A 26,497-nucleotide genomic window follows, 5' to 3' on the forward strand; every position below is an offset into this window, starting at 1 on the left:
GACTCAGACAGGGGTGCACAATGGCACCAATTATTTTTAAAATGTGTTTATTAAGATCCAGTCTCTCCTCTTGCAGTTGTTGATTCTTATCCTCCTGATTTTGTAAGTCCTGTTATATACTGGCAATACTGTCTTGCTCTCAAAAACTCTACTTAGTCTGGAAAGGCTGTTGCAAATCTTGTTAAGCTCATTATATTAATGAATGGCTTGTAATTATCATTAAGATAGATTCTATCTGGCAGAGGGGGAAAGATCCTCCAAGCTCAGTTCAAACAGCTCCCTTAAAGTTAGGGAATATTTTGAACAATCACATGCTATTTTATTATAAAATGGTCAATATGCAATAGTTATTAAAGAACATATTCTGTGGAAGGACAAAATATTGAATATATTGTGTCAATGTATTTCAGTTTAGTATATAAAACAGCATTAACATGGGTCATAGAAGAGGCAATGAGAAGACATTCAGCTTTACTTATGCACATCCCTGTCCCATCCACATGTAAAGCATGGCTGGATATCTTATTGGATATTGAAATGGGCTCATGGGTGAGAACAGCTGTGCCTTCCATCCTACACTGCCTCACATTCTAATGTTCCATCACTTCAGGACCTTTTCTCCCCAGCCCACCTAACTTCTGGTATTGGGAGATAAGAGAGGCACATGCACATTTTCAACTCTTTTCACCTGTACACCCCTCTTTGTATTAAAACAAGACCACTTACCCATGACTTTATATGTGAATGGGGCAGGCAAATGGACAGCATGGCCACATCTAGTTTGGCCCCTAGCTATAAGCAATCTTCAGAGGTGGTAGGATTCTTTAAGTTCTGATACAATTAGTTCATGCCCCTAGTTTATTTCAGACTTTGCAGGAGAGTTGTCCAAGTCCCATTTTATAGGAACAATATGATACTAAGCCCATACATGATTGGTAGCCTTGCTGTGGGAGAAGAAATGGGCAACTGCGGTGTTATTCCTATCCATTCCTCACTCCCTTTCACCATCGCTATCATATCTGGTCACCACCCTCTCAGCCACCAAAGAAAATTAAGGTTGCCCATGCCTGCTTCAAGTGAACCACTTCATATGCTTCTGAATACCAGTTGCTGGAAGCCACAGGGGAGAATAGTGCTGCAGTGCTCGAGTCCTGCTTGTGGACTTCCCATAGGCAACTGGTTGGTCACTTTGAGAACAGGATGCTGGAATAAATGGGCCATTGACCTCATTTTATGTTCTTACGATTACATCTATGTTGCCAGACTTTGAAATAGCAGGAGGATCTGATACTAGCTGGTCTCACTGGAAAAAAGCTAGGCTCTTAGACTAATGACAAAAGGCATCTGGCCCCAATATATCTCTCAGTCCTCAGAGCAAAAATATTTTATGATGTAGAGACTGTTTCCTTGCCTTGTTTGTCTCACGCAATGGTGAAGCTAAACAGCTAGGACTCATGAGCTCTCTTTCTTTCATCATCTGGCTTCCCCCTCCACTCTCCATTTCAACTTGCTTGACCCACATCTAAAGTGCAGGACTTACCTTGGAGATTCTTGTTTTCCCTCTTCAAGGTCTCCAGATTGTCCATGCTCTCTTCGTACGCATTCTTCAGCTTAAATAATTCCGTGCTGAGGCTTCGGGCTTCCTTCTGGGCACCTTCAAGCTCTGCTTGGGACTCCTCATACTTTTGTTTCCACTCATTAAGGATCCTGTCAAAATTGCGCTGCTTCTTGTCCAAGGACCCCGCTGCTGCGTTGGACTTTTCCAGATCAATCATCATGTCCTCCAGCTCATTCTGCAACCTGTGCTTTGTCTTCTCCAGAGAAGAGCATTTGGCATTGGCCGCCTCGATGGCTTCCTCAGCCTCTTGGAGACGAGCTGCCAACTTTTTCCTAACAGAACAGGTACATGGTAAAACGACCCACAGTGAAAAGGCTCTTAATATTACCAAATCAAAACAGCGTGAATTTCCCTTTGTGGCGTTGTTATTTGATACATTTAAGCAGCCAGAGTGGCTTACAATTTAAAATAGCAGCTTACAGCTTAAGATGCATGATATAAAAGGGGAAAGGAAGGGGGTGTAAAGGATGAAAATAAGCAAATTTGTTTCCATATTTCATGTTTCCTTTCTTTATTATTGAGCATTCTTATATACCGCTTTGTGTAAAACAGGATAACCACCTCCAAGTAGTGTACATTGAAACCAAGAGTACCAATAGGGACCACACACATGCACACACAAGATGAAGAATACAGTTTAAACCCACCAATAAAATAAAATCATTTTACATTATGAAGCTACATTGCGAAACTGCCAGAGACAGTTCTGGGTCAAGAGGAATCAGATGGCCATTGGCCCTAGCCAAGCCAACAGAGGGGGTCTTTCTGTCTCATCTGTGCCTCTCAGGCAGCCAAGAGGAATGAAAACTGGTAAGACATTTCAAGGAAGGGAGGAGCCAAAGGGCAAGCTGATGGAGAGGGTTTTGCTGTCTCATCTCTGCCTCCAATGCAGCCAAGCAGAAGAAGAATTGATGAGACGTTTCTGGGAAGAGAGGAGCCAAATACCAGTTGGACCTAACTACCCTTCAAAAGGACCTCACACTTCAGCAGGAGTGTGTGCCACAGATCAGGAAAGGTGCCATGAGGATGTTAATGAGCAGAGTTAAGGAAACTATTAGAGGTGAGAAGGCTTCCTTCCAAAAATAAATGGAAGCCTTGTCCAAATGAAGAGAACAAAAAGGATCACAAATTTTGGTGAAACAAAGTGCAAGTGGACAGTTGGGGATGCTAAAACATTGGGCACATTGCTAAAAACATTGAATTTGACAACATAAAGTTCTTTAAATAAATTTGAAGTGGAAGACTGTCTAAGGAGGCAGGTGAACCCTTGGATGACAAGGGAATCAAAGGTGTGCTAAAGGAGGATAAAGAGAGAAAATGAAATAATTCTTCGCATCTGTCTTCACAATGGAAGATATAGGGTGATCCCAATGCCTAAACTAACTTTTGCTGGAAAGGAGTCTGAGGAACTGAGGTGGATAGTGGTGATGAGGGATGAAGCTCTTGGTCTAACAGACAAAATAGAAACTGACAAATTACCAGCTCCAGATGGCATCCACCTGAAAGTTTCCAAAGAACTCAAAGGTGAACTTGATGATCTTCAACCTCCATACCTGATGACTGGAAAGTAGTCAATGTAACTTTTTTTTTTAAGGGATCTGGGGGGATCCTGGAAATTACAGGCCTGATAGCTTACTGTGTGCCCTCGGAAAACTGGTGGAAAGTAAAGTGAAAGATAAAATAACCAAAAACAGCCAGCATGGCTTCTGGAGTATCGACAAGTGCATAGGTAGAGGCAATCCAGTTGATATAGTGTACTTGGACTTTAAAAAAACTTTCAACAAGATAACTCACCCAAGATTCCTGAGTCAAAAAATAAGATCCTCTTGTAGATCAGGGATTGGTTAAGCAGCAGGCGAGTAGGAATAAATGGGCAGATGGGGGACTCCAGTTTCTACATTTCTCCAAGTATCAATATTGGGACCTGTGCTTTTCAACTTGTTCATAATCAGTCTAGCGTTAGGAGCAAGTGGTAAAGTGGCCAGGTTTGCTGGTGACATGAAATTGCTTAGGGTCATTAAAACAAGAAGAGACCATGAAGAGCTCCACAAGGACCTCTCCAAAATGAGTGAATGGGTGGTAAAATGGTAAATGAAACTTCATGGACATCTGAAAGATAGCAGTGACAGGGCAAGGGGAAAATGTCTAGGGAGAGTTCTTTAACTGGGGCACCACACGCAGCCACCAGTCTTACCACTCAATTCAGGGATGCCTTAGATCAGCCTTTCTTAACCTGTGGGTCCCCAGATGTTGTTGGACTACAATTCCCATCACCCCTAGCTAGCAAGGCTCAGGGTTGATGGGAGTTGTAGTCCAACAACATCTGGGGACCCACAGGTTGAGAACCACTGCCTTAGATGAATTTCTCAAGTAATGAGCAGGCTCACATTGGTTTTCCTGATCATCCTGGATTACTGACATGATTGCAACAGGAAGCCATAAGAAATAAGACGTTGATATGCCTGGATTGTAATTTATAATCGCATCTGATATGGATGCTTTAGCCGAGGTTTCTGCATTGCGGGGGGTTGGAATAAATGACCCTTGGGTCCCTTCCAGCTCTAAGATTCTATGATATCACTGCATGGAACTGCATGCAGTCTGTGACCTAGAATGTAACAGTTTAAAACAAGAATACATGTGGAAACGCAGGATGGCATCTCTTGTATATCTTACTTGGCATCTTCTAGCTCCTCAGTCCTTTGAATAGCATCGGTTTCATATTTAGTTCTCCACTGTGCCACTTCCGCATTCCCCTTGGAGAGTGCCCTCTGAAGCTCTGCCTTGGCTTCTTGCTCCTCCTCAAATTGCTCCCGTAGGAGGTCACAGTCATGGCGGGCAGCTTGCAAAGCATGGGCGAGGGCATTCTTTGACTGTAGGAGAGAGGGGGGCTGTAGTCAGCACATCCAGCTGTGGACAAAGCAGCTACTACAAGCACTGAAACTCGTTCTGATGGTGGGTTCGCCACCTGGAAATTTCCCCTTTTCCAAACTCCCTACTCCTATTTCTTCCATCACACCGTCTCAATCCTTAATAGCAACCACAGCATTTCCCAGTCATACTGGGACTATAGTATCCCCAGCATCCTGTATTTCACTGATATCTGCAGACTGAGGCACATCTTCAGCTTATGCACTTAACTACCATTCCACTGCACTTACTTGAGTGCATGCAGTTCTATACCTGCTTAAGGGCAATAACTTAAAACCGAGTTGTCGTTTCAACCTGAGTCAGGATCATGTTAGGAGCCTCAATCAAAGCCTTACCTTGCTCTCTTCCTCCAGCTGCCTTTTAAGCTCTTCTATTTGTTGAGTGAAAGACAACTTCCCTCGGGAAAGTTGGTTTATAAGCGATTCTTTCTCTTCCAGCTGTCTTGTAAATTCACCTGCCGGAGGGGTAGCACAAAAAAAAAGATGATGAGCATCAGCTTTCCATGACAAGAGAGGAGGAGGGCAAGGAGAAGATATTCCCAGGAGTTCTGAATAATTGAAAGTAACCTGTGACCCTTTTGCCCTTCAGGCATACAGGGGTGGCTGGATGAGGTAGATTGGGGATTTTGTGGCACTGGACATAATTAGCTAGGTCTACATTTTGCCTAAGCCAGCATGACAGGAGACATCCTAAGAAGTCCTCTGGACACAACCAAAGGAACTGGGGAAACTGTAGTATTTGATGATGGACTTGAAACATGCATGGGAGAGTCCCGCTGATCACAATATTAAAGTGCTCATATCCTATGCTGCACACTCTACTGTAACGTGCTCTATGCAGGGCTGCCATTGAAAACCATTCAGAAACTTCATTTGGTGCAGAATGCCGCTGCTAAAATCTTGGCTGCTGGGGTCATGTGATTCCCCCTTATTCTGTCAACTCCCAGTCAATCTTCTAGGGCTGTTTACTGTGCAGTCACTGTACCTCCTGTGCTGAGTCTTTAATCCGCATTCACATGACTTTATCCAAAATGCATCCTGTATTTTGGATAAAATACTACTGTTTGATGTGTTCTTTCTCAAACCAGCTTCATGCCAACCGGAGTCTTTAAGCCACTCCTAATTCATCTCTAGCCAAGGGGTGAACACCTTTGCATTGGGTACAAACACCCTGGCCCCTCAATGTCTCCTAGTGTTTACACAAACAGAAATGAATCAGAAGCTAATGAAGCTGTGCTGATGTATACAGGTGGGGGGCAGGGGGGAGCTGTGAAATGCACCAGAAAAAACAATAATGTGAACACATGATTCAAGGTGCTGGTTATTAGCTATAACAACCTAAGCAGCTGGGATCTACCTTGTCCTGTGTGAATCTGGCTGTCCTTTGATTAGCTAGCACTCCCATCTTCCCTGCCTTTGCCTTCTAAGGCAAGGGTAGAAACAACATGCAAGAGGGCATTTTCTATGGTGACACCCCATGTGCAGAAGTAACTTCCTCTTGATTTGTGATGCACCCCACTCCAGCAACTGAAAACATTTCTTTTTTTTTTCAAACCAAGTTTTGTCTCCTCTGTTGCTGCTTGTTAGTGCTGTTCTTTGCATTTTTGCTTCTTGCCATGTTGTTAGATTTCTCAATTTGTGTTTTAATGATTGGGTCATTGTTGTTTTCATGTTTGCTTTTTATTTGTAAGCCACTTTGAGTGAGTCATGTCTGAACATGCCCAGGAATCTAATAAAATGATATCATCACGTCAGGAAAAAGAAGTTGCCAATTGGGAAAAGATCACAGAAAGCTGTTATTGCAAGCTGAACCGGAATGAATCCTTGGTGGGCAATGAATGGAGTGTTGTGGAAAGACAAGTGCATTTTGCATCAGGAAAACTTCTACTGAGCATCCAGCATAAATCAACAGCAGCAGTAAAGGTTGGGAGTCAATGTGATAAATGTTGTATAGCCATGAAACTGGTCCTCCCTCCCTTCCCATGTTTCATCATGTGGACAGGTATATAAGGAGAGGACAGAAAACTAGATGGAAAGGAAGAAGCAATTGACCAGCAGATGAAAGGGATGTGTTCTTATGTAGGGGAAAGGGAGAAGAAAGAGACATGAGTTCCTCATGAAAATATTGCACATGTGCAATTATGTGGGGATGTGCAGATCAGTGTATTTCTGATATACATATTTCTGATAAGTTTTAAAAAGAACAAAAAGTATGAAATTTAAAAATGTGTGTGCACCATATTTCTGGCAAATCTTTGTGTATATTTTTGTGTGTGTGTGTGTGGAGTATAAAATTTCTCACAAAATTTGGAGAAATACAGTATGATAATTGCACTTTATTCCACACAGTGGTTCAGTGAGTGCAAATCAGATTGTTCTGCAACCACATAAAGATGCGGACTGAATTAAATCTCCAAGCATCCCTCCTTACTCATATAAGGTGTTGCCATGCTCACACTTCCTGTGGCTATAATAATGTTTGCCCAACCTACCATTTTCAGTTTGCAGCTTCCCTTTTTGGGCAGTGAGGTCATTCACCACACGAGTCATCTCGTCCACTTTAGTTTTTGCCTCATTGAGATGGTCTTCCAGAGTACGACAGAGTTTTTCTGCATTTGCCTAATGTGGTTAGAACAAAGGTAATCAAACACCATCCCAATCAAAGTGCATTGCTCATCTCATTTGTCCCATAAAAAGACCAATATATGACAATTAGGAAAGATCATGACAATCTTTTTCTATGTAACAGAAACGTGGCATATGCCAATTAGTCTAGAAACTCAGGAGGCAAAACATAAACCATCCAACAGTAGGGCCACAATTTTTGTGCAAAGTGTAAAATTTGGTTTACAAAATTTGCAAAAATGAAAAGGGCCCACCAACAATTATAATTAGAAAAAGAGCAATAGCTGCAATGATATATTTTTAAAAGTATTTTTATATGCATATACCAAAGATTCAGTTTACTGGAAGGAATAATAAAAACAGATTCCTTTAAAATAATTAATTGTGTCCAACAGTTTTGAAGTACAGTAAGACTTACATAATCTTGCACACAAGACTTCGACAACCTTTTGTCTTTATCACATACATACTCACCAGTTTGCTTCAGCTATATTATATATTTTGACAACAAGAAGAACATTATTTTCTGTTGTTAATATCTTACTGGAGTCATACAAAAGCAAAAGCAAACACACTGAGCTACTATATGATTGTTGTTTGCACTGAGAGTCTTGTGGCACCTTAAAGATGGATAAATTTATTATGACATAAACTTTTGTGGACCAGAGTTCACTCCATCAGCTGCAGTGTTCCCTGTAGGCCACAAAAGCTTATGCCATATGAAATTTGTTAGTGCTTAAGGTGCTACAAAAATCTTTGTCGCTTTTGCTACAAAAGACTAGCACAGCTACTTCTCTAGTAGAAATCGTTACATGACAGTGTGTGGCAAATGGAAGGGAATCAATCATGTAATTAATAACAGCTCTGAATTATTGAACTGAATTGATGCGAAAGAAAAAAGTTCACACTGAAAATTACACATCTGTGAGCCATAAACACATCCTTTCTTAAGAGATTCCTTAAGAGTTGCTTGGGAGTTAAATATCCCCAGAGGAGTATTATTCAATTGTTCTGTATATCATTTATAAAACCTACACATGATGAGAGCTTTCCAAAGATCATAATGTGGAAAAAAACATACTCCACCTTCATTCCCCCTCCTGCCAAAATCAGAAAGTATACTAGTTTAGCATTCTGTATGAGAATAGTGTGAGCTGCAAAGCCATCATAAATATATCAGAATATCTATGAATTATTAGAGAATGCAAAAGCTTGCATGCTATTTGGTGATATTTTGGTTGGCCTAATAAATATATTGCCCTAATATGGATTTTGACATTTATTAATAGCGATGCACTATGGTTTGCCAAAAAGCTAGTACCAAGTACGACTTAAGGAGTTTTAGAAATGATTACAGGATGATATATGGAGAAAAATTTGGAAACCCCAGTGTCTGATTCAACATGGTGAATATCCTAGAGTTGTAAGGCATAGTAAGATGAGCGAAAGTAAATACAGTGGAACCTCGGGTTGCGGATGTAATCCGTGACAGAGGCACGTCCGCAACCTGCAGCATTCGCATCCTGAAGTGCCGCGTCTGCGCAGGCACCGGTGCGATTTGGCACTTCTGCGCATAGCACAATTTAGCGTTTCTGCGCATGTGCGAGCAGCAAAACCCGGAAGTAACCCATTCTGGTACTTCCGGGTTTCCTGCAGTCCGCAACCCGAAAACACGTAACCTGAAGCGTCCATAACATGAGGTATGACTGTATATAATTAATTTAAGAAGTTAAAATGAACACTTGTAGGCTAAGAAGTTAGGCAAGCATGATTCTCAGAGAAGGCGGGCACTCAAGGGAGAAACTTATTGTTATGGGTTTGTGGTGGGATCAGACTCCCCTAAAAGGGTTCAAATTTCAGCAAATCCTTAAATTCCTGGAATGAGCAAAGGTTGGAAATAATGCTGGCCAGCTTCCTCATGAGGTAACCACTTGATAATGGCTGAGTCTTTAACCCAACCAAAGGTACCAGATGGATCATCTGGAGATTCAATGCCAGACAGCCAAATGGGTGAAGCCCCTCCCCAGGCTCTGATTTTAGTTAATAAGACAAAAAGCTAGTGTTAGTTTTTTAAGGATGGCAGTTAGTAAGGATGTACTGGCAAAACTGTGAAGGGAGACAGAGAACACGGCTGATTTCTGTTTTAGATCCAAGGCTGTGGGAGAAGCAAGAGACTCTCTTGTAGTGTAATGCTGGGAACCTCTTCATTGTAGGCTCCAGTACTATATATGTGTAAATAAACCATATATCATAAAAAAACTGCAGTGTCTGCTGGGCCTCATTTCCAAAAGGAAACACAAACCCTTGGTAAGTGCCTGGACCCCTGGAACCTCACACTGCTTAGTGACTGTTGTGGGGTGTAACAATATTTTGTCATTGCATCTCCACACACACTGTACTTCCTCTCTTACTCCTTCCCGTGATTCTCAATTGCCTGCTTTACATTTGAAAATTCTTGGATTGAAAGGTTTCCTCTTCTGAGAGCAAAAGGTTCTTCTGCTTGTATCTGGGAGTTACTGATCCCCATGGCTACAACTCCCCTCTCCCCCCAGCAGCCCCCTGAAAAGCTGTTCCAGCAGATCAAGAGACCCTCCAGTGTGTGACTGACACATAAGGTGACGCAGGAGGGCTCAGCCAGGAAAGAAAATCAATGACATCCCCACATGAACAGAGAGATTTTTGGATCCAACCATTTGTTATATTTTGCTCCATTGTTTAACCACTTGGCATTTCTGTGTGGCCTTTTTTATATGCATACCTGATGTATTGCATGAACATTGTTTGCAGCTATTCAAAGAATGCAACTCCCCTAAGAAATGAGTGAATGTGACTAACTTGGCTCTATTCATTTCAGCAAGCCTACTCCCAGCAGAACTTGGCTGGACAAAGCCTCCTATTTTTGATTCACTGATCAGACTTTGTGGAACCGGTCTGTCTTCACAGTAAACCCCAGAGGCTTTACCTTTCCCTTGATCACTTGCTCCATAGTGGAAGACAGATCGTCCACTTCCAACTTCAGCTCACTCTTCTCTTTCTCCAGCTTTTGTTTGACCCGCTGCAGGTTGTCTGCTTGTTCCCCAAGCTCCGCCATGCTGTCTGCATGCTTCTTCCTGAGTGTAGCTGCGGTTGCCTCGTAGTGCAGCGTGGCCTCTTCAAGGTCCCGCCGCAGCTTCAGAAACTCGGCCTCCCGCTTCTTGTTCATCTCCAGCTGTGCCGCAGTGGCGCCCCCAGCCTCTTCCAGCCGCTCACTCAGCTCTTCCAGCTCTCGGGCCAGGTCTGATCTTTGCTTCTCCACCTTTGCGCGGGCAGCTCGTTCTGCTTCTAGCTCTTCCTCAAGTTCCTCTATGCGGGCCTATCAGACAGAGAAGCATGTGAGCATAACAGCACAGCCCTAGACACCACAGTGCCTCCATCTTAAGACATTGGAAGTAACCTTTGTGGTAACTCTGAACCTTCAAATTCAGAGTGTTCTCTCACTCTGAATTTGGGTCAGAACTTTAAATCATGAATTACAACTCGGATAGATGTTTTTAATCATCTGGGGAAATGTTCTCTGCCATGTTTCCAAGACATCAGACACCCAGGCTGCAGTCCTACTTACACTTACCTCCATTGCCCACTGGGAACTACTTCCAACTAATATTGTGCAGGATTGCTCCAACAGTATGGCAAAATAGAAATTTTTAAAAGCAAGATAATATCGGAAGTGGAGTATTCCCTTACAAAAAGTGTCCCCTGCCACTTTAAAATTGTGAGTAGGGGGTGAAATATAGGGTAGCAGCAAGCATTTGTGGTCCCTTTCCGTAATTCACCTCTGTACTAGAACTGTCAAAACTGGTTAGTCACACATTCTGCCTCTGGGCAGCAAGCAAGTTGCAGAATTATTAATGCCACATCCCACCCCCTCCAGAGGGAAGAAAGAGCAACTTTGGCAGCTGCAAAACCAAGGAGGTCATAGAACCTCCATAGATCAGCAGCCAAAGGGACTGTTTTTATTCTTGACAGAGTTTCTTACTTCTGTGCAAACTTTGTTGCCAGTGTTAACGCATCGCTGCAATTCACATTGTCTTCCTCTGAGGTGTATTCTGTTCTTTTACTGACTCGCAAGCCCCTAGGTGCTTGTAACCAAGGACAATACAGTCAGAGGCGAATGTTCCTTTTCCATTAAGGATATACTGCCTAGAAGCCAATTTCCCTGCTTCCATCCCTTTCTTCTTAAATATCTTTCCTTCAAATGTGTCTCTTATTATCTTTCCCAACCACCAACTCAACAAGGCACCTTCTGTTACTAGGATTCTTGTTGCTCAAGAATGGAATTTCATTTAAGCCTGCTTGTGATCAATGGTTTCACCCTCAAAATCCAGCACAACAAGCCCTGTGAAGACGTTCAGTGAACACATGCTGAGAAGGGGAGAAAGCAGGTTCGTGCCCACTCTCAGCCTATAGATTAGGGATGGGAAATCTGAGGACCTCCAGATAACGTTTGGCCACAACTCCCCTCATCCCCAAGCCTGACTATGAACTGGGGCTAATAGAAGTTGGAATCTAACAATATCTGGAAGGACCTAGGTTCCACATCCTTGCTCTACATGTTCTCTTGAAGGTCTGAAAAGAGCCAATATGCATAAACAATGCACACACATAGCATCCACAATGCATCCACAGAGCATCTTACAAATTTTATTTTCTGTGTTTGTGTAGATTTGGTTTTAATTGTTTAACCTTTTCTGAGCCTTCAAAATAGGTTAATAAATCAAAAAATAGAAAAAGCCAAACCATATGCCCAAAAAATCTTTCTCCTCCTCATTCTTTACTAACAGCTCTTCACATGACACGTAACAAAGTTATAAAATTTGCTAGTTTTTTAATCCTCATGAAAATTCATCAGAATATTGTTGTGAATTTCTCTGAATTAAACCCATTCTTGTATGCAGTTTTGACTGACCTACATCTTTTGCAAGGCTTCCCGTAATAGAATGAATTGTTGTGTTTTATTTTCACTAATATATTCATGTTTATGGACACTTTCACCTAATAAGACACATTTTTGTAAACACTGTTTGGTTGAAGAATTTCATCACAAAATTCAGAGAAGTGTGAATTTTGAAGGTTGGCTGTGTTTCTGTTCTCATACTGCTTGGGAATATGCAAATTAGGTAGGTCCACCTTCCTTCCTTCCTTCCTTCCTTCCTTTCTTTCTTTCTTTCTTTCTTTCTTTCTTTCTTTCTTAAATAATATTTATTAGTTTTTCAACAAATTGAACACAACACTACAAAGCGCCAAAAAAGAAAAAACATACAATACAATACAAAACAAAGAAAAAACAAACAAACAAACAAAACAAAACAAAACAAAACCCATTTAAAACACAATCCAATTTCAACATCTTATCTTTCTTTCCCTTATTTCCTCGACCTCCTCACACCTCCCCTTTTGTATTCCACTTCTGTTAATTGTTTCAGCAATTCCTTTCCATCTTCCTCTGTTTTCTATCCTATAATTGTCTTAACACATTCTAACCATATTTTTCTCTTTAAAGCTCTATTAATCTATTTATACTTAATTCCTTGTAACATTTCTACTAAAGCCATATAATTTCATTCCAACGTTTTTCTAACATTCATTAATTTTTCAGTATTTCTGTAAATAGTCTTTAAACTTTTTCCAGTCTTCTTCCACCGATTCTTCCCCCTGGTCTCGGATTCTGCCAGTTGTAGGTCCACCTTTCAATGCACAGTTAATTTAATTTCTCCACCATCTATAATCAATGGCTGTTGGTTCTGGTAGCTAAGTGATAGCTACAGGTTTGGTGGTATTAGGCCACTGAATACCAGATGCTGGGAAGGAGGAGGCCAAACAATGGGAGAAAGCTGTCACCTTCAATCCCTGCTTTCAAGATTTCCCAGAGCTGTCCACTTTGGAAAACAGGGTGATGAATGAGATGGATGTCTAATCAGGCAGAATTAGACTGATCCCTGTATTGTATAAATATAAGTTTGTAGGGAGGTAAAAAGAAATTATACAAGAAATATGTAACTGTGCGGTATAAAGTAATGGATAGACAAAGTACAGTGAGATTAATTGGAAGTCAGTTTTAAATTTCTTTTCTATAAATTTTATAATTGTGTTCAATACCAGGAGTATATATGAGAATAATTATATTAATCTTCTTATATCTTATAGTGTGGTGGTTTGTTTGATTTTTCTGTTTTGTTGTTGTTTTGTTGTATTATTTTTTACTTGTATGTATGTCTGCTTTTCATAAATGTATTTATTTTAAATTAATAAAGGTAATCTGATCCAGTAGAGCTTTTCTTGTGACCTTAAAAGATTTCTAATAACCTGGAATTCAGATCAAATGGGATGACAACCTGTACAAAGCCCAAGGCTTTCTTACAATACAATGTCCAGTATATCCAGTACTGAGAGAAACTGAGCAGGAATAATCACCTGAAGCTCTTTTATCTTCTTTTGGAGCTGCATCACTATGGCCTGCTCATCCTCCATCTTGGAGCTCATCTGACTGATTTCAAATTCTTTCCTATTAATGCAATAGATTGGGTTTGAGTACAATGGAGTAATTATTTGGTTGCTTTTAAGCAGAAATGCCATCTCAGAACAAACAATTGCTATAGCCCTATTCAGGTGTTTGCATAGAGCAACACATGCATGCATGACTAACCTCCTCTCCCCCTTGCAGGGAGGGGTGTTCATGTGTACAGCAGCACATGTGAAGTCTTCTTCCCAACCACACAGAATTCCAGGTTGGATGGAAGACCAGCCACCACTGTACATTCGCGCTGAATGCAAGGATGCCAAGGACAGGGCTAGCAGTCAGCACACACTACGAAAGGGGGACTGGCTACTTAGTTTGGCTCCATTCCTTACCCATCTGATGCTCCATACAGGAGCTATAATGCCTGAATATTGACTCATTCCTGCTACGTTTCAAGGTCCTTAGGAAATTGCTGCCTGCAAATCTGTAATCTAAGTAACACAGAGATCTGGTACCTGTTAGAACTCTGTTGGAGGGAAAAGCTGGTTAAGTGAACTACATTTTGATCTGCCTGCCAAAGCCCAATCTGCTATGACGTGGAGCACAAAACCCTACCAGATGGAAGGAAGAAAAGCAGACTGGAGCATGGGGAGTTGAATCTGGCTGGCTGCCCTCCACTTGGAGGTAGCAAATTTGGTCTACCTTTCTATTTTCTATGCTGTTACTGTTTTATGGAACTGTCTCACTAGGCAACCCTATTTCTAGTTGTGGTGTGTGTGTGTGTGTGTGTGTGTGTGTGTAGCAGGCCTACAGAACCTTTGACCCATCAAGCTAAACACACCCACCAGTCACATATGGCAACTCACCAGGGACTAAACAAACCTCCTCTTTTTGGCTGCTTTCCTGGGACTGAAAATATAGTGGCATTGCAAGATATTATTGTTACTCACTTCTTGCGTTTTACACAGAGTACAAAGCATCATAGGGCAGTGAATGTTTTACAGTATAAAAACAGCCTCTGCTGCTAAGAAATCTAACGCCACCTTACTTCTTTAACTTTTCATCCAACTGCAGCTTATCATTTTCCAAGTCCATGACACTTTCTTGAGTCAGCTTCAAGTCACCCTCCAGTTTGCGTTTGGCTCTTTCCAGATCCATCCTCACTTTCTTTTCTTGTTCAAGAGAGCCCTCAAGCTACAGAAATGAAAAGGGACAGATATAGGAGAAAATAGCCACTCAACTTTTCAAGTTCTTGGCAGACCACAGACATTTGGCAGCATTTTCAGGTATTGTACTGAAGTTTAGAGAAACCGAGTCCTCTTTTTATTGATGTATACAGACTGACCTCTTTCCCCATAAAGAACATGCTGAACAAAATACTAGAAAGGGGTGTGGAACTACCTCCCTCTCCCCACCATTCATAGGAACATATGAAGATACCATACTGAGTCAGACCACTGATCTATCTAGCTCCAAACTGTCAACACTGACTGAGTCTGTTGGTGACTCTCCAGAGCTCCAGACAGGAGTCTTTTTCCAGCTCTACCTGGAGACCCAGGGATTATACTTTGGTGTGCTCTACCACTGAGCTATGCCCCCCCACTGCATCTCTATGTGAAACTTGGAGTGCAAATGAATTCTTCCATTCAGAAACTGAACAACAGATCGACTTTCATTGTCACCTATTTCAATAATAGGTCCAACATTTATAACAGGACAACCAAAGCCACTTGAATGTCCAACCCCAGCCCCCAAACAACCTAGGTGAATGAACAGCAGCGCAAGCATACATCATCAACTTGCTGCTCCAGTTTCACTTTAGCCTTGCTCAGCGTGTTGACTTTGTCCTCCTCTGCTTGCAGGTCATCCAAGGCCTGCTGGTGAGCTTCCTGCAATGACTTCTTTTCCTTCGTCAGCTTGCTGATGGTCTCATCAAGTGCTGCCATTTCTTCTGTCAGATTCTTAACCTGTTGGGGAAGGAAGACATAGGCCAGAAGTTTTTGCAAAGAAATCTTAGCTCAAAGGTTTCTCTTCCCTGCCTGCACTGTGGTTGAAGTGTACCGAGTGCTGTGTATGAATGTGGGACTGATCCCCACAAATAATTTTTCATCCATGCAAGTGATGCTCAGCTTTCTTGGATATCTGCTCATGTGAACTGAATTCCAGATATCAGGTGGGGAAGCAAGGAAAGCAAGGAGCATACATCAGGTGTCTAATGTGGTACTGTTCAATTCCCAGTTCTTAAAACATGAAAATCCGGCCACCAAATATAAGGCCAGAAACAACTTGCACAACAACTTTCTAGTCTAAGGGACATGATGTAGCCACCTTGTGAAAGGTAAGCAGGTCCGGGTCTAGTCAGTACCTAAAAGGAGATCTCCTGGGAACCACATGTACACTGTCTTGAGTTCCATTGTGAGAGAAAGACAAAGTATAAATATATTAAATAGACCAGGCAGAAGGTTGCTGATAGCAAGATCACAGATCTCCTGGTTCATAAATTGCATCAGTCTTTCAAAGAATCCCTAGACTGTTCCCGTGAGCAAAAATATAGCTGTCTTCTTATTAGCCTGACATAGTACGGGCGGAGCATGTAGCCAGATCTTTTCCCAGCCAAGAGTTTTGGAAAATTATAGACTTGCATATTGATTACTGCCATAAAGCTGCTCTGAGGGTGGATTTTTTTTTTAATGGCCAAGTATTAAAGCTACCTTATTTTCAGTGGCATGTTTTTCTTTCTCCACTTTTGCCAGTGTTATTTCAAGGTCATCAATGTCCTTCTTCAGCTCAGAGCATTCATCTTCCAGCTTCCTCTTCTTGGATGTCAGCTCAGAGTTCATCTCCTCTTCATCTTCCACCCGCTCAGTCAGCTCTTTGACTTTGGCCTCCAGCTGGATCTTAGATTTAATCAGCAAGTCACATCGTTCTTCTGCATCTGCCAGGGTGTCTTGCTCCTGTCAGGATTTGCAAGGGACTGCGTTAGTGGCTAGGGAGAAAACTTACATAGCAAACGGCTTCTCATCCACAAATTTTCTCTCTCTTGAGGATGCGTGTGCTCTCACACATTGCGAGATTGATATATCAATCTCACGCACAGACGAATGATCAGATATGAACAGCTTGGGAGATAATTGACATTAATTGTTCAGCGCATTAATTCTGGGTGCCTTCATAACCCTGTAGATAGATAACAGGCCTGAATGACTGGTATTCATTTCTGCCCCCTCACTAAATGCACCCATTATGAGTCCTCTTGGTAAAGGTTAACAATGAAACACACCATTGGAAGATAATGTAACAGCTGAGCAGAGACTATACAGTGGGGTTACATCTGTGGCAATCCAGATGTTGTTAGGCTACAGTTCCTATCAGACCCAGTCAGCATGTCCAATGGTCTGGCATGATGGGAGCTACAGTCCCATAACTTGTGAAGAGCCACAGATTCCCCATCTCTGCTATGCAGCAAAATAAGAGATGTTGGGCCAAGATAGGACCCATATCACTGCCTCTATCAATCCTGCAGGTGACAGAAAGGTTCTTCTGGACATAATTGTTTTCCCTAACCCCCTGAAAGAGCCAAAGGATTGCTAAGCAAGCCTTCTGAGGCAAGAAGTTCCTCCTGGTGAAAAAGGCCTGCTTTAAATAACAACAACATCATCTCTGTGTATGCATAGACATGAATGAATGATATTAGTGACATAGGGGATGCTTCCAGATGGGGGCCTTGGCTTGCCAATCGGCCATTTGGATCTAATTTTCCTCTGTGTGCATTTGCTTCCACACATCCCCATTTTTCAGTCATAGCTATTCACTGCTATTTCGCCACTTGCCATCCAGACCAGTGGGCAGAGCTGGATGGAATTTATCTGGATGTTTGTTTGCTGTCCCTTCCCTCAGTCGCTCTTCCCTTGCACTCCACTACTTCCCCTACCCTTCTGTACTGCCTACACATGCAAATATTTCTACATGAAGAATGAAGTCTACAAGAGCAAATGTTATCAGCCTTAGTCATCATGTTTCACCAGAGGCAAAACGGAAAGTTGCCCTTTGGGTGGAGGGGCAATACCCATTTCCATTTGTTTTGTTAATATTGATGTTTTGTGCTAGAGGGCTATTTTATTTTTAGCTAAGTCTTTAGCTAAGACTGACACTAGAATAATCTCATGTAAGACCTCTGGATTATTTAAATAATAATATTTTTAAGACCATTGCAATTACAGTCTCCGACAGAATCCCACACGTTCTGTGTGGAGATCTTGAGAGAAGAGCTCCTTCTAGCTTGGTTGCTGAAATCTGGAAGTGCCTTCAGCATGCAGCAATTAGGGGAAATAAGCACACTCAGACTGTGTGGGTTGTCGCAAACAACATAGCTAGGTGGTTCACAGGTGAGGAGCAAATGGCAGTAGGGGTTTGAATTAGATACCACTGACTGAAATGTCACCACCCATGTGACAAACTTCTCACCACAGAAAACACGCAATCGAGTTTACACCCTAGTAGTGACTGCAGATATAGTATAATGGGTTATTTTTTATGGATTTTCTATGGTAAGGGGAAAACTGATTATTATTAAGGTATGGCATTCTGATGACAACATTGCCATGTAGATGTTGAAAAAGACTTGTGTACATGAGTAACACTGATTGCACAATAAGCTGCCATCTGGAAACAATTCAGTTGACTGTTTCAGCCACAGTTCCTCGTCTTCTGAATGAAAATAATAGTGTCCCACAAGGGATTTAGGAAGATGAACACGATAGTGATTACAAACCACTTTATGTATAAAAACATTCTGTGTACTAATAATAAACAGTCACTCATTTTAGAATGTGCTGTAAGCTCTCAAAAATTTAAAATCTTCATTCTTTGTCATCTTTTCAAATAATTTCTTTGCTAGTTCAACAGCATGCTTGCAAATTGCATGTAAAATGCCACATCTCCAAGTTTAACATCTCCTTGCTTCAGTGGTTTGCCATGGTAACCAACTCAACTGATTGGAATATAGATGAAAAACATTAGTATTTATATCCAAGCCTTTTAAGTATTGCAGTTCTTTTATTTGCATGTAAAGTAATGTAAACTAATGCAAAGCAAAACTAAGACGCCAGTCCTTAGTTGAACAAATTATGGAAAGCAATTGTTATTTTCTTTTAATGTACTTATTTAGAGATAAAGATTCCTGAGAAGTCTAAATTTAATACAAAATATACACGCTGACATCTCACAACTGAATATGAATGTTCCTAATGCCTGTCTTTTACTGTGAGGAAGAAACTTTCTGAATATTTAATTATGAACTGCAATACTGTAATATAAAAAGAACTTCTATCTTCCAGATTTTGTAGATCAAAAGATTGACAGTGCCCCTTTGTTAATTTCTACATATTATCATGGTTTTGCTAGGTAGTTTGTACATCTCTCATTGCACATGTCCACAGTTTTAAAGAGACTTTCCAGTATGATTGCTCTGAATATAATAAATGCAAGCATATTGCTTGTTTCTTTGCAGGAGAATTGGAGTTTATGTTTCAAGACAGCACATCTATTGCTAGAAAATCACATTCTCTCAACATTCCTATTGCAATATTTAGTCACTAGAAAAACTGCTATTCTTTCCTAAATATTGAGATCGTAATGTGATGGTTGTTTGTCTGTCACAAGGACCTATGGAGCAATCCCTGTTTCACCACCAATGAGAAGTGGCATAATTCCCGTGTGTGTGTGTGTGTGTGTGTGTGTGTGTGTGTGTCACTGGGGAATTATATATATAACAACTTTTAAAAATAAAATAAAATTATGGTTTTTATTACAGCAAATCTACTTCTACTGCAATGCCCCATCGTTTTGTTAAGTTTTATGGGGTTTTTTATTTGGAGTGCCATGAAGAAGCTTGGTCAATTTAACTTTGCACCTAGACTGTTCACACATGTATGTGATCTCTTGATTTTGTCTCACTTGATTACCCTAAACAGATGCCTCCTGGTGAAATGTGTGAACCAACTCTAACAATAATAATAATTTATTTTTTGTACCCCACCCATCTAGCTGGGTTGCCCAAGTCACTCTGGGTGTCTTCCAACAAGGTATATAACACAACAGAACATCACACATTGAAAGATTCCTGATACAGGGCCTCCTTCAAATGTCTATGGAAGGTTGTGTAATTGCTTATCTCTTTGATGACTGATGGGAGGGCATTCCACAGGGTGGGCACCACCACCAAGAAGGCCCTCTTCACTCCTTGCAGTGAGGGAACTGCCAGAAGGCCCTCGGAGTTGGATCTCAGTGTCCAGCCTGAATGATAAGGGTGTTCCATGTCAATTCTACTTCTCCACTTTGGGCAGAAAAAGTGAAATTGGTAAAGAGTTCATCTGAAGGAACTCAAACTTTTTTTATAAGGTTAATATTTGGGAATCCTGGTTATGTTGCTGGAGCCATCCTTAATCTGGAAGCTGGCCTGAGCTCTTCAAAGTGCCTAGTGCAGGTTAATTCTATCCATTTGGGGCTCCTTTGCTATCTTGCATTCATTCCTTGGTATTTAAAAAACAATGTTCAATTCTATTCCTGGATCCAGCAAGGATTAACATCTAATGGAGGATCCCATTGTTGAATGAAGCAGCCAAGGGCCCATAAATATGGGGGGGGGGGGTTACCATAAGAAAGTGGCTTTGTGCCAGAGGGCAAATGAGTGGGGCCCCCTCCCTCACCAGGCTGGTAGTAAGAAGCACAAGAGTTGTGTGTGTGAGCTAGACTAGAAGCAAGCTTAAATTCAAGGCTGTGGCTAGGGGGAAAGCTATGGGGTGTTGATGTTGTAAGTTAATACTGTGTAAAGAAACCATATATCATAAAAACACCACAGTCTCCACTGTCCCTCATTACACAGAACCCCTGGAATGTTGCATTGCTTGGAGATTTGGGAGGCGTGCAACACTTTATTTATCCCTAGTGAATTCAGTATGGTGCTGCTGCTGTTAACATTATGGGGTGATATTCTGCCTACTTGTTATAACCTTCTGATTTGACACCTCATCGGGGAACAAAGGGTCCTTGGAGGGAAATTGCCCTCTGAGCCAACCTTGGAAGTCCCCACTGCCCTGGAAGTTCCAGCAGAGGAGGAATCCATTCTGTCAACACCAATCAGACCTGAAGAGGACCTTTGTCATCCTATGACTCTGATGCCTCCAACCCAGAAGACCTAGCAGAACCACAGTCTTGAAAACAGGCAAGCCCCTTTGAACTAAAAAAGCTTCCATTATTTATTCATTTCATCTATGAATTCCTTGCTACAAGGCATTCCAAATAAATTTGTAATAACCTGGGGCAGAGCTAGCCTCCCAAACTGTGTAATATTTCTATTTAAGATTCAGTCTGAGGTTACCTGTTGGCAACCCCTCCCTTGCTTTCTACTGGAGCCATCATCACCTACAGCATGCGGACCACTGCCCCGGGCCACCAGCAAACGAGTCAAATCAAACAGAAAGTGTTTGTTTTCCCCTTGGCATATCTGGAAAGGTTCGAGTTATCTTCTCTGTTCCATCCTCCCCCCCCCTCCCCAAATGCGGAAATGTTTGGCAATCTGTTCTCAGTCAGAGCCAGTTCTTGTAAACAAGACGAGTGCCTGTAGATTCTATTTTTACTAGATACGGAGCAGCATATTAATAATTGCTCGGGCTACGTCTTTAGAGCTCTGTTTCACTATTCATTCCACTTTATGATTCATAGCAAGTGCCATGCAATAAAATGTTATATGAATTGTATTCACCACGTTTTTTTTAAAAAAAGTGTGATTTTCCAGCTTTAAAGTGAGGCTCGCACTTTGCTGCCTCCAAATGGGTCTATATTCCAGCAACAAAATAATTTTGGTCCACTTACTGCCTGCAGCTGAAGAAGCAGGTCATTCTTCTCCTGCACCAGAGATACTTGCTTTTCTTCAAGCTCCTTCCTCCTGGCTTCAGATTTTTCCAGGGCCTCCTTTAATTTCAGGAACTCTTCTTTCATATTGGCCATTTCTTTTTCAGTTTCTGCAGATTTCAGCAGAGGCTTGATCTTAAAGAAAAGCTTCATCCAAGGCCAGTTTTTCACAACCATAAAAGCTCGGATATTCCACTGGATCACAAGCAGGGCATCCCTGGTTTAAGAAGAATAAGACACTCCCCTGAGCATGCTTCATAGGATCTCTGAAATGGGGCAAAATTATCTATGGGGTGAGCCCCATGACGGGGCAGCAAATACATCCCAGCAGCTCTAGAAGTTTTTCAAGCCAAATCTTTGGCGCAGATACTTTACGGGGCCCAAATTTGGACAGGTAATCATTGTAGCATTCTTGAAAACTGTCCAGTCCAAATTTTTAAGGACAGGGTAAGCTCCCTAGCAGTTTGAAAGCACGTCAAAGTGCAAATAGATAAATAGGTGGGAAGGCAAATGGCGTTTCCGTGCACTGCTCATGCTGGGCACATGACCTGGAAAAACTGTCTGCAGACAAACGCTGGCTCCCTCGGCCAGTAAAGCGAGATGAGCGCCGCAACCCCAGAGTTGTTTGTGACTGGACTTAACTTTCAGGGGTCCTTTACCTTTACCTTTACTATGACATAAGCAGTCCATACATAAATACCTTCGCTCTACGATCTTCTGGAACTCAATGCGCATCAATCTGCCTCGGGCTCTTGATTGAATTAGTGTTAAAATCTTGGCTAATCTCTCATCCCTCATTTCTTCCAAATGTCCCAGAAGACCAGCCTTAAAGAAGACCTGAAATGTACATGAACCTAAGACTTACAAATTCAACAAACCCTTGACATGTAATATGGTCCAATTCAATCTTAGATTTCCAAAACAACAGTGCTAACTGGGTCAGATTACTAATGACACAACTTATACTGGCTGGTTTTGAATAGTGTAAAATCTTGTACCAAGGGAAGGTGAAGTGACATTGTAGTGTCCTGTGTCCTCTGTTGCTCCTCAAAACAGCTCAAAGCTCCAATCCCACCCACTGACCCCTTTCCTGGTAATATGTAGCACTTAGTTCTGTGCAGACATGGCTAGGATTGCATCATAAATTTCTGCAGAATTGGACAAAATGACAGGCAGGATTCGAAACCTGTGGGACCAGAGATTTACAGAAGATTGGAAGAAGTATATGAATTATTTGAAGAGCAACTGTAATCAACAAATTATGCTAGTAGGACTACAAGAAGTTTTGTAAGGAGAAATATACAAAGTGTTACAAAGTAGAAAAAGATAGAGATATTGGTTATGAGTTTGAAATGTAATAGGGAAGATAAGAAATGCATACTGAGAGATTAGATTGGAAAATTTTCAGACAGGATTGATGGAAGTCAAAAACTTGAATAAGATGTAAAAGTATGTTTAATTACTGTTGAAAATGATATGTTAAAAAAACTAATAAAAATTATATATATAATCCAGTAACAAGAAGCCGAAAGCACCAGCCTGAAGATGACGAGTGAGACCTCGTCGAAACGTCGCACAGACACCCCGACTCTTACACGGGAAGACACCCGAAGACACCAAAACCTGCATATATATATATATATATATATATTGCATCATAAATTTCTACAGCTCTATGCATGTTATTTTGCAAATGCTTCCAGATGACCTGTTTACTGAACTCTCATCCCGATGTGTTTGCAGAGAGATTGGACAGCAGTGGCTATTTAATGAGCATCCATTCTGTTTAGTTTACCAGGAGATCAGATGATGTTGCATCAAACTGTTTCCCCACTCTTTCCAGTGAATTATACCACCCTTTTCCTTATTGCAAAAAGTCTGGGGTTGGTTTGGGGGGGGGGGAGATTTGTTGCACAAGGCTTCCCAATCAACTATAATTGTGCATCCTGAACTTACCAGTATGCGATTGAAAATAGGGACAGACTATCCTATATCTACCCTATATTACAATACTCTACCTTGCAAAAAGCATGCCATATTTTTAAAAAGTCAAAGAAAAAGAATAAAGACATATCTGGATGTTTGAAAGCTAGGGGGTATGTCTCTACCCTTGGCAAGGTTTTAAAAAAATATTATTCATAAAAGTGGCAATTAGTTCTATTCTTTTACATCAATTCCTTTGAAAACTCTAGCTATTAGTAATGATGAATGGCAATTGAAGCATTACAGGTACAATCAGAGCTGTGAATTATATATCCTTGGGTGGTAGACAATTGGTGGTATTTCTGATCTACTTCCTTCCTGTTTTATAATTTGATCTGACATTCAACATTATGGGGTGCATTTATTCTGGCCATTTAATCTGAAGTGCTAGAAAAGGTGTTTCCCTTACTTCTTCACATCGGTTTTCTGAACAGTGCTAGAGATTTTAGCATGAGAAGAGACCTGCTGGATCCAGAGGCAGATTTAGGGTAGCAAAATTGGTGTGGGCTGCAGGGGGTCACACAACATTGCCATAGACCAGAATGTGAGAGGCAAGGGGCACCAAATTTTAGTGTTGCACAGGGCACTGATGAAATTTGAGAGCCCAAAGTCCACCACTGACTGGATCAGGCCAGAGGCCCACCTGGTGCAACATCCCATTTCTCACTACGGCCAACCGTATAGTGTCTAGCACAGAACTAGAACACTTCGCCCACAAAAATCAACAGCATTTCTGGCTAAGGTTTATTGAAATGGGGTTCCTTTTGCAAACCAACTTCCTTGCATGAGCCCAGGTCCTCTGCACACTAATTGCAATAAGCCAAGCAAGCTGCATGTGAAGGCAGCAATGGTGAGTAGATCAGGGGTCAGCAAACTTTTTCAGCACTGTCCCTCAGACCTTGTGGGGGGCCAGACTATATTTTAAAGAAGAAAAAAGAACGAATTCCTATGCCCCACAAATAACCCAGAGATGCATTTTAAATAAAAGGACATGCTCTACTCATGTAAAAGCATGCTAATAACCATCGGCCGGATTTAGGTGTTTGGGCTGGAGCCGGCCCCCGGGCCTTAGTTTGCCTACCCACGAACTAGATAGCCTTCTTTGTGTGCTTTGGAACACTTGTCACACGAGATTCCCTTTGCCCCTCTCTTTCATTTCCTTAACTAACTTGTATACTGTTCTATATTTCAACAGAAATCTTAAGTGGTTTATATAAATACAACACAGAATGGAAGCGAGAAAATGGCAGTGGTGCCATTCTCTTGCTGTTTTCTGTCACTTAGTGAAGACTGTTTTACTCCAGGGGCCATTTGCCAGGTAATTTTTTTGCTTTTAAGGTTGTTTTTATATGCCATGCCTAGCTGTGCTGACTGTTAGTGGTGCTGCAATTTTATTGTTCAGGGGTTGAATTCAGGGGGACTAGGAAGGCCCAACCTAACTAGTTGTTTTAATGGGTGGAACCACACTGCCTAGTTATTACCATGGGGGTCTCTGTATTTAGCCTTCTACCTGCATTAATCTTTGTTCTTGCTGAATATTTGTTTGGCTTGCCCCTTGGCCTGGGTGCTTAAAGCTGAATAATGACACACAAGGAGCCTCAATTTGGTGTAATGTGTTAGGTGCCACGGAGCTACCTTCTTCTTGATTTCCAATTCTGATTGTCATGTTGTTATTTTAACTGATGTAACGTGTATGGGATTGATTAACACTTGTGATTAATCACTGCACAATTCTATACAAGGCTACTCAGAAGTAAGCCCCAATGAGGGTTTTTTTTTATCCTTGGGTAAGTGGCTATAGGATGATAGCTTCTCTTTAACCAGATGTCATTTCTTACTTCCCCACAACCATCACTCTTTCATAGATGGGACAGAATAGCGTACATTGATCTTCTAGTGATCATCCATCCATCCATCCAGGCCTTCAACAGTGTTCTAGCATCAAATTCTCTCAGATGATTAACTGAGCTCAAGGAAAGATTGAAACCATTGCTTTACCTTTGTGTGTCCAAACTTGTACTGGTTATGATCAATATCTAAAGAGGCGAGCAATTTTTCAGCAGCTTTCCTGCTGTCTACAAACTTGTCCTCAGGAATTGCAGAAGGATTCAGAATGCGGTACCTGGCAAGAATAGATTAAAAAAATGTGTAAGCAGATGAAACTCTGGACCAGGTTGCTATGCCTCTCTTTACACTGGAATACAGGAGGTATGTGAGAGGGAAGACCAGATTCTCTGCCTTTCTACCCATTATACAGGGGTTTCTCTGGGTTTCAGGCTGAAGCCATTTTCAGCAGTTGCTACCTACTCCTTTAAACTGAAGATGCCAAGGACTGAACACGGGACCTTCTGAATGCAAAATATATGCTCTGCCACTGATCTATGGCCCTTCCTCAATTAATGCACCCAATTAACCAGTGATGTCAGAGCAGTCATTTGTTTTCCCCCCTCACGTACCCAGCCCCCAACACATTAGCTAGATAATAATGTAAAATAAGGAAGATTAGGGTGAAAGGAGATAGCTTTGAACTTCCAAGGCTTCACCCCAACAGCCAATTGAGCAAACTTTGCCCTGTAACTTTAAGTTATAGAAAGCATTTAAAGCAGCAAAGGGTCGTAAATATTCCCTGTAATAGCACCGCTATTAACAAAACAAACTTAAAAACATTTCTCCTTCCGGAATCTAAACATAATGAACTTATCTCTCTCCAGATGGAGATTTATATAGCTGCTGCAGCAGCAGCAGTAAACACTGACAACTTCCTTTTTCCAAAAGGAATGGCACAAACGTTGACGTTTACCGGTAATTGTTTCCTCAAAACTAGGGTAGACAACACTGATTTTTTAAAATAAAAAAACCACTACAACATAGAAGCAACCAGGTGCAATCCTGTCTAGATTCTCTACCCTCCTGCCCAACTCCCAGATGTGCAGT

General features: G+C 41.5%; 1 protein-coding gene across 1 annotated transcript in view; it reads right to left on the reverse strand.

Moving 5' to 3' along the window:
• The window catches only part of MYH15 (myosin heavy chain 15), a 91,615-nt gene that overhangs the window by 21,161 nt on the left and 43,957 nt on the right, over window positions 1-26,497 (reverse strand). Inside the window, exons 21-32 of the mRNA XM_082219696.1 lie at window positions 25,562-25,685; window positions 22,281-22,417; window positions 21,542-21,797; window positions 16,381-16,623; window positions 15,460-15,636; window positions 14,718-14,863; window positions 13,624-13,714; window positions 10,136-10,525; window positions 7,041-7,167; window positions 4,885-5,003; window positions 4,295-4,491; window positions 1,541-1,890 (exon numbers count right to left, since the gene is read on the reverse strand). Of these exons, the coding sequence (XP_082075822.1) occupies window positions 1,541-1,890; window positions 4,295-4,491; window positions 4,885-5,003; window positions 7,041-7,167; window positions 10,136-10,525; window positions 13,624-13,714; window positions 14,718-14,863; window positions 15,460-15,636; window positions 16,381-16,623; window positions 21,542-21,797; window positions 22,281-22,417; window positions 25,562-25,685 (2,357 nt within the window). The remainder of the gene's footprint in view (window positions 1-1,540; window positions 1,891-4,294; window positions 4,492-4,884; window positions 5,004-7,040; window positions 7,168-10,135; window positions 10,526-13,623; window positions 13,715-14,717; window positions 14,864-15,459; window positions 15,637-16,380; window positions 16,624-21,541; window positions 21,798-22,280; window positions 22,418-25,561; window positions 25,686-26,497) is intronic.

Source organism: Podarcis vaucheri (assembly GCF_965113315.1).
Source record: "Podarcis vaucheri genome assembly, chromosome: 4".
NCBI classification, from domain to species: Eukaryota; Metazoa; Chordata; class Lepidosauria; order Squamata; family Lacertidae; genus Podarcis; species Podarcis vaucheri.